The 11631-nt window shown below is 33.0% G+C and overlaps 4 protein-coding genes across 5 annotated transcripts; 3 read left to right on the forward strand and 1 right to left on the reverse strand.

Moving 5' to 3' along the window:
* Positions 1 to 96: 96 nt before the first annotated feature.
* Positions 97 to 4061, forward strand: LOC108100639 (neuronal calcium sensor 2). Of its 2 annotated transcripts, XM_017204641.2 has the most exons (6): positions 97 to 155; positions 1300 to 1357; positions 2222 to 2817; positions 2892 to 3035; positions 3540 to 3668; positions 3781 to 4061. In XM_017204641.2, exons 3-6 carry the CDS (start codon positions 2707 to 2709, stop codon positions 3955 to 3957), a joined length of 561 nt encoding a protein of 186 aa, XP_017060130.1. In that variant the 5' UTR covers positions 97 to 155; positions 1300 to 1357; positions 2222 to 2706; the 3' UTR covers positions 3958 to 4061. The 2 variants fall into 2 exon arrangements, with proteins under 2 accessions (XP_017060130.1, XP_017060131.1); XM_017204642.2 differs by lacking the exons at positions 2222 to 2817; positions 2892 to 3035.
* Positions 104 to 5717, forward strand: LOC108100638 (neurocalcin homolog). Its single transcript, XM_017204640.2, has 6 exons — positions 104 to 155; positions 1300 to 1357; positions 4793 to 4892; positions 4958 to 5076; positions 5185 to 5373; positions 5443 to 5717. The coding sequence occupies exons 3-6, from the start codon at positions 4823 to 4825 to the stop codon at positions 5635 to 5637; spliced, it is 573 nt and encodes a 190-aa protein (XP_017060129.1). The 5' UTR covers positions 104 to 155; positions 1300 to 1357; positions 4793 to 4822; the 3' UTR covers positions 5638 to 5717.
* Positions 5718 to 6144: 427 nt separating this feature from the next.
* LOC108100696 (4-aminobutyrate aminotransferase, mitochondrial) lies at positions 6145 to 8261 on the reverse strand. Its single transcript, XM_017204718.2, has 5 exons — positions 8130 to 8261; positions 7947 to 8071; positions 7592 to 7763; positions 7306 to 7468; positions 6145 to 7200 (listed from the first exon to the last, which is right to left on the reverse strand). Exons 1-5 carry the CDS (start codon positions 8164 to 8166, stop codon positions 6237 to 6239), a joined length of 1461 nt encoding a protein of 486 aa, XP_017060207.1. The 5' UTR covers positions 8167 to 8261; the 3' UTR covers positions 6145 to 6236.
* A 984-nt stretch (positions 8262 to 9245) lies between these two features.
* On the forward strand, positions 9246 to 10742 carry LOC108100149 (mitochondrial import receptor subunit TOM20 homolog). The gene is made up of 3 exons (XM_017203905.2): positions 9246 to 9442; positions 9506 to 9581; positions 10283 to 10742. Exons 1-3 carry the CDS (start codon positions 9313 to 9315, stop codon positions 10590 to 10592), a joined length of 516 nt encoding a protein of 171 aa, XP_017059394.1. The 5' UTR covers positions 9246 to 9312; the 3' UTR covers positions 10593 to 10742.
* The last annotated feature ends 889 nt before the right edge of the window (positions 10743 to 11631 follow it).

Below are 11631 nucleotides of genomic sequence, written 5' to 3' on the forward strand. Positions count from 1 at the left end.
GTTCAATATATATCGCGTAAATTCCAGCCACCCCTAAATTTGTTGTATTGATTGTGTTTTGGTCGAATGAGTTTATTGTCTTCGCAAAAAGTGTTACTGTTTAATTTAGCAGGTTGCAGAAATGTGCCTGAATCCGATGTGTAATTTTTCTGCAGGTAATAAACACACACGCCCATGCAGGCATCGAAAGCCCGAGTAATCTGAGCTATATACAGCACTTCGCTCGTTTTGTGTGCATATATTGTGTGTACATATGTATATATGCAGTCAAGAACACATATTAATATCAAAAATAACAAATTTAGGACGAATCTTTATTGGAATAATTAAAACGCCTATACAAATCTGGTTCATTACGGATATTTTAAGGGCACGCTGGCCCATGTGACAAACAAATGCAATACAAATGCAGATACATATGAACGCAACAAAACACTTTATTTAAATTGAAATCTCCGACTATTCGAGCCGGTTATATTAATGCATTTAAAATACTTGGGCAAAAATAGTGCCAATTTATGTAAGACAGTGTATCGAGAACCCCAATTGGGAGTTAGAACGTGTAGTGAGCTAAGCCACCCAACCCATCGAAAACAAACCCTGCTTTAATTGTGCGAAACATTTGGCTTGGCCTGATTCGGAAGTGCTGTTCTTTTTTTATCAAGAGCCTAACCCGATTGAGTGTGAAAAGTATATGCAAAAAAAAAGGCCATAACACCCATCTCTCGGTCAGAATAAAAATTATAGGCGCGGGCCGTGTTTTCCCCACGTGACACGCAGGCGTATGCGTGTGCCAAAAATTCCATTTCGTTCGACGCTTTCATCATGAAAGGCGATTTAAAATTGCATTGGCTTCGCATATTCCGGAACAGAAAGTAGTAACTAGCTAAATAAAAATCGTTTTGGGTGGTCCATATACTAATATACATAATATTGTCTTGATGGCACTATTAAAATACCTGTTTAAAAACAAATAACAAAATTTATAGCAGTCTAATTACTTAAAGATTGACCATGACCTTTGGGAATTTCAGTAATTTATTTAGCTTTGGTTAGGCAAACAGTCAAGTCATCAATAGTTTTTAATGTTACAATAAATTTGTATTTTCACTCATAATTTAAATTTTAAAAAATTAAAAAAAAATAATAATTATCTAAACCAACTATGATTTTGTTCCTTACAAAACGTTAAAAATGTTCTTAGTTATTTTCCTTTAAAATATTTCCACATATACTTAAAACGTAATATATATATTATTTACGATTAATTATTAATAGCTACATTATTTTTGTTTTCAGCGTATTAGCCTCATGAGGTAAATAATGCTTTGACTTGGTCGACGAAAAACAATCTCACGTAAGTAAATAATATTATCTGAAGAATAAAATATAAAATCCTTCCAATAATATTCGTGCCTAGCTTAATTATAGCCTAAAATGCATGACTAAACCGATACCTAAGCAGCCAATTAAACAAATATGATTTGTATCAAATATTTTCCAAATGTGTGTGTAAACCTTTAAAATAATCAATCATACTAACTTATCATGTTTTTACCCATTCGGATTTTATAAAACCACCAATAAGAAAATAAATGAAATATGTATAAGGAAAAACCCTTGCAGATGATTTTAATACTTTTAAAAACATTTTTGACAAAAAATGATAAACAAAGAATGTTTATGGGCAACTTTCGTTGTTTCTGTATTTTAGTTTTACTTTCGGACATTTCACTATAAAAAATATATATACAATTAAAACAAAAGAAAAAAAGTCTGTTTAAAATTGTTTACCGTCAAAATTAGAAATAAAAGGTTTGGGGACCAAACTAAACCATTGTTTGCACTGTTGTATCCAATGATCTTTGCTTTCTCCGGAATGGCATTTTGCATTTTGACGGAATCGCAGTTTGTGTGACGGTTTATTTTTTTTGAGGGTAAGCTAACCGTTCTACGTGGGAACTTTTTAATTTGCAGCTCTGCATCGCTTTTTTTACATTATTATAAATAATACTTTACAATAAATAACAACAATACGTTACAATTAAAAATTGACTAAAACATTTAGTTATTTATTCAAAATAACTTTAAAAGCGGACAGCAATAAGCATATTTTGCCAATAAACCAAAAAGCTTCTACGCTGAGGAATAACCCTAATGGTGAAACTCATACGACTTTTATTAATTTATTTTTTTTTATTCAAACTATTTTACATTTTAGCATTTCGAATTTCTTAATTAAAATTAACGTCCTTGTAATAAATTTATTGGAATAATTGATAAATGTTGTAGGTGAACGTGACAACCCTGTTTCCTTTTTTAAAAAAGTCCTGCCGTGTACAGAAAATATGGTTAACCAATAATCGTCATGTATAGAGACAATTTCCGCGCATGCGCCTGTACCATTTGATTAGTCCTTCGGTACACATCAGGTTTGAAATATACAAGTTAATAGTCAAGTACATTTTTGCTTATTATTATCAAGAAAAATTTATAAATGAGCCGCTCGTTCAATCATCATTTGTTCGTGCCACAATTCATACATATCGTTAACGTAATGCTATACAAGCACAATTATTGATTTGGAGTTTTTCTGTCCACAAATAAACATTAAGTCAAATGTTCAGACCAGGCAAAGCAATTTAAACAAAGAAAAAAAACTAAATAGAAACATATTAGCTCCTAAAAAGTTATAAACAGTGAAACATGGGGTGCTTAAGTAGTAAAGACAAGTTGACCAAAGAAGACATGGAGTTTTTAAAAACGCATACGAGATATGACGAAGCCACAATTAAAGAGTGGTATAAAGGATTTAAGGTGAGTACAAATATTACCACACACCAATGGAAAAAAGTCTCAAATTATGTTCGTTCCTCTCTTTTTTTATATAGCAAGATTGTCCCAACGGCCGTTTGACGCCAGCAAAATTTGTCGATATGTATAAAATGTTTTTCCCATCCGGAAATGCGGAAGAGTTTTGTGACCATGTTTTCCGTACATTCGATATGGACAAAAATGGATATATTGACTTTAAGGTAATTTTTTCTCAACAAAATTTTTTTGGTGCTGCCGATACAGAAAATACTCTTCAACTATAAATTATGTTAGTTTAGATACAGAAAGAGTGCGTTTCAAAGTTTGGTTTCTATTAAATTTTTACTCTTGTACTTTTTACATATTTGTGTAACTATCAAACAGGCTAATAGAAAATGGGTTAAACGGATAATCTAGGACCAATTAAAGCCGAATTATTCACTTGACTGTTGAATTTCTAAGTTTTTGGTGATTTTTTTAAAGCCGATTGTTTGTACATATTTGGATGTCCATCATTTGTGAATCGGACGGATCGTATGTATATTGTGTATGTGATGAGAATGCATATTGTGTTGTTATTGTATAGCTATGTCGTTTTGTGGGCCCCTATCGCGCATGGTACTTTTAATAATAAACCAACTCAATTTATATGTGTCCTTATTTGACAATTACTACAGCTAATGGGATAAGTCAGTCTTTAAACAATCTTAAAATTGTGATTTCAGGAATTTTTACTCGCAATAGATGTAACTTCGAGCGGAACACCGGAAGAAAAGCTTAAGTGGGCCTTTCGAATGTACGATGTCGATGGCAACGGTGTCATAGACATACAAGAAATGACCAAAATTGTTCAGGTAGGAACTAAAATAAATTAGTAAACCCATCTGTGATTAAAGTATGCGTTCTATGTTAACAAATAAACAGTATAAAAATGCTAACAAATTAATATAACTTTAATATTCTTAGGCAATTTATGACATGCTAGGAGCGTGCTCATCTAATCGTCCAGCTGATTCAGCAGAAGAAAGAGCAAAAAATATTTTTGCAAAAATGGACGAAAATAACGATGGTCAATTAACCCAAGATGAGTTCTTAAAAGGATGCTTGCAAGACGAGGAGTTGTCAAAAATGTTGGCACCATAAACAATTATATCCTACAATATGTGTGTATTTGATGAAATCAGTAATGAAATGTATAAATATTTAATTTATATTTCTTATACTAAAATTAAACTACTATAAAACTATGAACTCATTTAACTATTTTCAGTGTGTCATTAAAATTAATACATTAAAATTTTCCATCACAGAAAAAAAAATTAATTCCTCTTCACCGTGTCGTTTATAATTTTTTAATTATACATTAATCAACAATTTAAATTTGTTTCCCTTATCTTGGTTATGAGCGGCATACGATATAATCTTTTAATAAACAGCTGCGTTCTGACGATTTGACAAGCTTACAACAACGCAAAAACGGAGAAAAAAATAATTTTCGTACTGGATTTTGTTATCTACCAAAGGGTTTTTAATAAAAAATAAAATATTATAAATGTTCCGAAGATAACATACCAAAGCTACCCTATTTTGGGAATGCTGTTTTCGACTTTTTGAAGTTCTGAAAATTTTTTATCTGCAACATGGGACATTTGGAAGTTTATTAAAATGCAGTGGAAGGTACATGGACGTTCTACAACGGCAGTAATATTTGTTAAATAAATAAATTGGTATAACTGTACATAAATTGTGAAACAAACCATTTATGTGTATATATAATAGATTATTTATCTGTTATAAAAAATAATAAAGGTTTACACTGCAGTAAGTTGGTAAAACAAACTTGATTGGCAATCTGCTTAATTTGGCTTTCCATAAACAATCGGTCTGCAAGGGTATTAAACTTCGGTACCCGATGATAACTATTCTTTGTTTGTCCAGTATAAAGTTGTTAATTATAAACATTATATTGCTCTTTAAGATAACTGTATAATGAAATTGTTCTGCAACAATGGGAAAGCAAAATAGTAAACTAAAACCTGAAGTTTTGGAGGACCTCAAGCAAAACACAGAGTTCACAGGTATGCTGATTTTGATTTTAATCTAAATAATATAGCATAGTTAAAAATATTGAATATTGTTGTAGATGCTGAGATCCAAGAATGGTATAAAGGCTTTCTTAAGGATTGCCCCAGTGGGCATTTGTCAGTAGAGGAGTTTAAGAAGATATATGGGAACTTCTTCCCATATGGTGATGCTAGTAAGGTAAAGATTAATTCCTATTATTCAACATTATTTTATTTACCAAATTAGTAAATAAAGAAATAACCATTATTACTTAATTACCTAAATAACTAATAATTTCTTATTTAGTTTGCAGAACATGTTTTTCGAACATTCGACGCAAACGGCGATGGCACTATAGACTTTAGAGAGTTTTTGTGTGCACTAAGTGTCACATCTCGAGGCAAACTCGAGCAAAAACTTAAATGGGCATTCTCAATGTATGATTTAGATGGAAACGGATACATATCGCGGCAGGAAATGCTAGAAATTGTTACAGTAAGTCTTAGAGAGAGAGCATAAAATAATAAATACTTATAATAATACTTATTTTCGATATGTTTAAAGGCAATATATAAAATGGTCGGATCGGTAATGAAAATGCCAGAGGATGAAAGTACTCCTGAAAAACGAACCGATAAGATTTTTCGGCAAATGGATCGAAACAAAGATGGAAAATTAAGTTTGGAGGAGTTCATAGAAGGAGCCAAAAGTGATCCATCAATAGTACGATTATTACAGTGTGATCCACAGTCTCATTAACTTAATTACTATTGAAAAGCAAGCAATAATCATTTAAACGTGTATAGAGTAATTGCGAATTAAATTGTTTTGTTTCAGTATGGCCATTATGTATATTTCTTTCTAATAATAAACAATTCTTATAATATTAAATTATAATATTAAATAATATCTATTATGACCGTTCCAAAACACCCATGTTGAGGTTTTAAATTTTTTCATAATAAAATGATCATAAAGGATTCATTTTTGTTGAAATATATATGGATATGTGAGAAAAGTAAGTACCTATTCTTGATTTAAATCAACAATAGGAACCATAAATCCTAGAACGTTATCGCCTCTATTTAATAAAACGAATTTCTTTGTATTCACTTTTTTTGGTTGTGTGGTATCCCAGCAAGATTAGATTGCACGTTCTAAATGGTAGTTATATATCCCAAACTATCTTTATTGCTGCCTCCGATTTTGTGTTAGTTTATTTATATTAAAACAACCAAATAAAAACCAACCTTAATAACAGAGGGATAAAATAAATTCATTTTATTATTCACTTTGGTAACATATATATTGCAATTTTCAGAGCACAATCATTTTTCGTTTTCTCATTTCATTGTTATTTAAATAGCTTGAAGCACTTTGCGGAAGCGATCTAGGACGATATTAGCGTGATATTCCTTAAATATCAAGGCTGGTCGGAATCTAATGGAAATTTCTCCACAGCCTCCCGTTTGAATGCCGTGCAACTTGAGAGCGCCAATTATTTGATCTCGCACTTTTGTGTTGGTGCAATTAATAGCCAAAAATGTGCCACGACCACGAGTAGAGTTGAGGATATGCGGGAATTCCTGCTCCAGGCTCAATAGGCCATTCTTCAGGACCTTTCCGGCCACAGCGACATTAGCCAGGAGCTTCTCCTCCTGGATTACTTTTACCACTTCCTCGAGGAGGAGGACTTTACCCGGATCGCCCATCCAGGTGTTAAAGATTCTATACGGCTCGTTCGGAATGAAGTCGTCGTTGTGGAAGTAGCCGCCCAGTTGCAACTTCTTGCTGAAGGTGACGACATCGGGAGGACTCTCCAGCTCGAAGTGCTCGTGGGCCCAGAACTTTCCAGTGCTACCTCCGCCGGTTTGCACTTCATCGATCAACAAGGCGATACCGTTCTTCTTGCAAATGGCCTGAAGGCTCCTGAAAAACTCGGGCGAGGCCTCGTTGTCGCCTCCCTCACTTTGGATGGGCTCCACCACAATTCCGGCCACAGGATTCTTGCTGGCATACTGCTGAATCAAATCCTGCACCTCACTAAGGCACTTCTCGTCCTCCTTCTTGTTGTGCGCCACATTTTCATCTAGGGGATATCGGTATTCGGGAAAAGATGCGATCGGCCAATCGAATGAGGGAACGTCCAGCTTATGAATATATTTCGAATGTGTTGTGGAAAGAGCGCCCAAGGTGCGTCCGTGGAAGGCTCCCTTGAACGAGAGAATACTGAGTTTCGGAGCTCCTGGGGGAATGTTAATCATGCAAGAGTTCTTCTCCTGCTCGGTAAGTGGTTTACCGCCGCGAACTTTGTTTTGGTACCTAAAGATAAAAAAGAGAGTAATAAATTATAAAATAAATGTTGAATAATATTTTATAGAAGGCAGGTAAGCATGTAGTATAAAATCTAAACAAATATTCACTTACCAGATAAAGATGCTCTTGTATGCATTTTCATTTGAACAAGAGCCACACATCATCGTTGTGATTTTGTTGAGTCCTTTCGGTGCAATATTCAAAAGGACAGAATGCAGTTTTTCTGGCCATTCTTTGCCAGGGAAGACACCAAGTGCAGGTCTGTTAATTAAGGCTAAAAATATAGCAACATTTTACTTAAAGTTGTATACATAATTTGATCTATTTTATATATTTTATAATAAATTGGTATATATTAAGGTCATGGAAATATCGTTTAATTTTTTTTCAAACTCACTTTTCAGGTTTTGGTCGTTGTTAAAGACATTGTACAGTCTCGGATGATTGTAACCCAAGGGAACTGAGGAAATCTGGGTGTAGACATCTAGCAAAATGTTTCCATCTACGTCGCAGATGTAATTTCCGATGGACTTTTCGTAGTCAGCAAAGAATTGGATGGTTCCGGTGGCCTATAAAAAAGCAATTCGTTTCAATAAATAAATTGCCTATGAAAGAACGAAACACTTCTGGTTCTTTAAAAAGTTATCTTTAAGTGGAAGTGGCCTGATGTCCAGATAAAATTTAAAACAAATTTGTGCATTTGTGTAGCGTTTTATACCTGTGCACTTGATAACAGAAAAGATTAAACTTACCTGAACAGAATCCAGTTGCTTTTTAAGCTCAATTGATTTGGGGCCAGGTATTGATTTAGTTTTCACCACGGGCTCCTTGGGCTCAATTTTGGTGGAGTACCTTTTGGTACTCAACCGATATAAACCTTAAAAACGAACTCAAATTAGTGGTTATCCAAGTATAAGAACTTTTCTTTTGCTTACTTTGCTTGGTTAGCGTATTTAGCCACAGACTCCGCATGGTTACTGTCGAATGCTCCGGGGTTAAGTGAAGGAATTGTTCAATAGAAAGGCTAACAACGAGCCACTAATACTTATTTATTAAAGAGAAATGTATATTTACAGAATACAAACATATAGGTGCTTATGTATGCGGGTACCTACAAATATCCATGCTCTTGGGCACAACCACACACTCGCAGTTTGGAACTTATCAATTTAGCTTTTGGAAATTATCATGGTTCTGCGTCATTTACATATTCTTGTCTAGAAGTAAAGAATATTGATAATACTTTCATAATTTACTGTTGGGCTGCATAGCCTCTTTGAAATGTTTACTTTATATAAGTAAGCTTTTTTCAGTTTTAAACATACACTCAAAATAGCGAAATACGGTTTAAAAAGTAACGTTTAAAAGCCTTGTTTTGATTAAACATTTTTTGAAGCTTACAAAAACGATAAGTGTATGAAAATGTGACTATGATTCCAAATCAGGTTCTTTTTAAATATTTAAAATAAAAACATTTTTTTTTATGTTTGATATTCGAATAAAACCAAAATTGGCAGTTCTCTATTAAAAATAAATATAGCACATTTGCTTTTGAAAACCGTAAATAAGAAATTTACAGGTAAAACGTTGTTAAAAAAAAAGTTAAAGTAAAACTTTATTAAAAAAAAACATTTTATTTTTAGTTTTTAAATTTTAATACATTTTTGTTTTTAAATTTGAATACATTTTGTTTTTTCTGGATGTTAATAATAACGTTGAACAGTCTATAATTAAAAAACTTAAAATTAAAAGAAAAAAGTAACCAATTTTTTTATTTAAAAACTTTGGATTTTATATAAGTCAAATGCAAATAATGTTTTTTTTTTAAATTTATTGAAAATAAAAGTTATGGCCGATAAAATATTTCGATTGGTTGATTTAAAGCGTTTTTCCTGTTAATTAATATTATTTTAAAATTAATAACGACTAACTAATTTATTTATAAAGATTAAAACAACGTAACAATGTTTCTATTCTCCTGTTTCAACTTTTGTCGAAATTCAACGCTGCGAATGAAACAAATGGAAAACATTGATATCGATTTTTGTTCTATGTAAATCGATGGCACATGCGGAATGTACAATAGGAGACAGTTGAAGCCCAGTGATTTTTCGTAATATGATTGAAATGAACAAAACTGCTATTGGTATAGCAGCAGGAGTGGCTGGAACTCTATTTATAGGCTATTGTATCTACTTTGACAAGAAGCGCCGCAATGATCCCGAGTACAAGAAGAAAGTCCGTGAGCGTAAGAATATTTGAGGGCAAAGAGTATGTTATGAAAGAAACTTAACATTTCATTGCATTTCAGGTCGTCGTCGCAACAAGAAAACCGGCACTGCCAAACCAGGAATTCCAAATCTAAACGACCATGAAGCCATTGAAAGGTAGGATTCTATGTTGCGAATCACATTATATAATGCGGCACGTGTAGATGTGCCGATTCATTCCCCCCATTCATACATGCGAGTCCATGTTTTTCTACCAAAACTGATGCCCGCATGTATATGTAAATATGTATGTTTGTGCATGAAAATGTATACATATGTATGTGTGTCGAAATGTCAGGATTAACTAAACTAAAGCAGCATATTAAATTGTCTCCAGTACTTGCTAGGGCTTACAGCGACTGACTTACTTTCTAGTAAAAAAAAGCTAACGCAATGTTGCTTTAAAAAGGTAAAAACTCCCAGAGCTTTTTACGTATTCACATTTTTTTTAGTTATTTGTAAACATAAACAAACATTCAGCTTGGTCCTCTTAAAAAAAAAAAAAACAGATGGCTGCATATTATTATTTTAAATGAGTAACTTTTGTACGTGAATGTAAATCTCAAGGTTTTTTATGACTCATTATAAACGTATTGAAACCATATTTTGGGTGTGCGATAAAAAACAATCCGTGTTCTTGTTATAAAGAGAAAAGTAGAAACTATTTTTTAACGGAAGGATATCCCATTGCTTAAATATTTTTCTCTGATTTGTTTCGCAAATAGCAAAGTGTTGTTGTGTTATCATCGTCGCACATTATATATTGTTTACTTTCTGTGCTGTTATCATGCCCAGCTAATATGATGAAATCTTTTCAGATATTTCCTTCAAGAAATCCAGCTGGGTGAGACCCTGATCGCTCGCGGAGACTTTGAGACTGGCGTTGAGCATTTGGCGAACGCCATTGTGGTCTGTGGCCAGCCGGCTCGCCTGCTCCAGGTGCTGCAATCCTCCCTTCCAGCTCAAGTATTTGCGATGCTGATCGTCAAAATGCAAGAGTTTGGCAACAGGGCGGCCGAGGGAAGCGACGGCCCAATCTCGTTGGGACAAAGTTCGGGGCAACCGCTTGACGGCGCCAAAATTATTGAGTGTTCATCTGGAAATGCCAGTATCGATGACCTTGAATAATAGTTTGAGATGGCTAAGAAAATGAAAATATAAATTTCAACAGTAGAAATTAAGGGCTTCATATATAAACATCATATTTTTTTTATATATTGATTTCTCTGGATGTTCCCAATACATAAAAATAAATATGCGTAAACTGTTAACACTTAACAATTTGCTATTGTTTTGTTTTGTGCGGTAGTGTCGTTAAGCGAATATTAAAGATCAACTATGAATCGATGTTTATTTGGCCAATATTTTCAAATGATGGGTACGTAAATGTATATAATATATGAAAGTATGTTTACAAAAAATAAATGTATGTTAAAAATATTGAAAGTCTTGCATTTTGTATTTTGTCGATCAGCCATTTCAAATTGATTGATCACTCCACGATTTCGTTTTAAGAATGTTTAACTCTTAGTAATTAAAATTGAGTAAAAAAAAAAAAAAACATTTTTTCAGCGATTTTAGAAGGTTGACTTTTCTTGTACCAAAAACAGAGTTTTATGGGGCCCGGTATTTGGCGTACAGAGTTGCCACTCGTTCGGTAGGAAATTTATAGTCACAGTAACTCACAAATATCCCAGGTTTTTATTGTAAAGGAAAGTCTCGCTAGGTAGCGCTAAATTGACAAATTTCATAGCTCTATGACACTTGAAAAGGTTTTTAAACAAGGACTATTTTATAGGAACAAGTTTTCCTCATATTATTCCGGGTATATGACAAATCTCAGAACTCTATGACACTAAAAAGGTTTTTAAACAAGGATTTTATAGGAACAAGTTTTCATCATATTATTCCGGGTTTGCTAAATAAATTATTTTTAATTAAAGACTAATGGTCCAGGAAATTAGAAAAGAAATAAACCCTTAGACCCTTTATAAAAATCACTGAAAACCACAACGCAAATTTATAATGACTTATTTTAGCTATAATTACCTTTTATAAGCTTATAAATTACGATAACGTTTTTATAGTTAAAATATGTAGATATAAGTTAAAGTAAGTAGGTCCCTGTAAAATATTTACATATTTTTACACAGCACGCGCTATAAAG

This window comes from Drosophila ficusphila, unplaced genomic scaffold (assembly GCF_018152265.1).
Source record: "Drosophila ficusphila isolate 14025-0441.05 unplaced genomic scaffold, ASM1815226v1 contig_286, whole genome shotgun sequence".
NCBI classification, from domain to species: Eukaryota; Metazoa; Arthropoda; class Insecta; order Diptera; family Drosophilidae; genus Drosophila; species Drosophila ficusphila.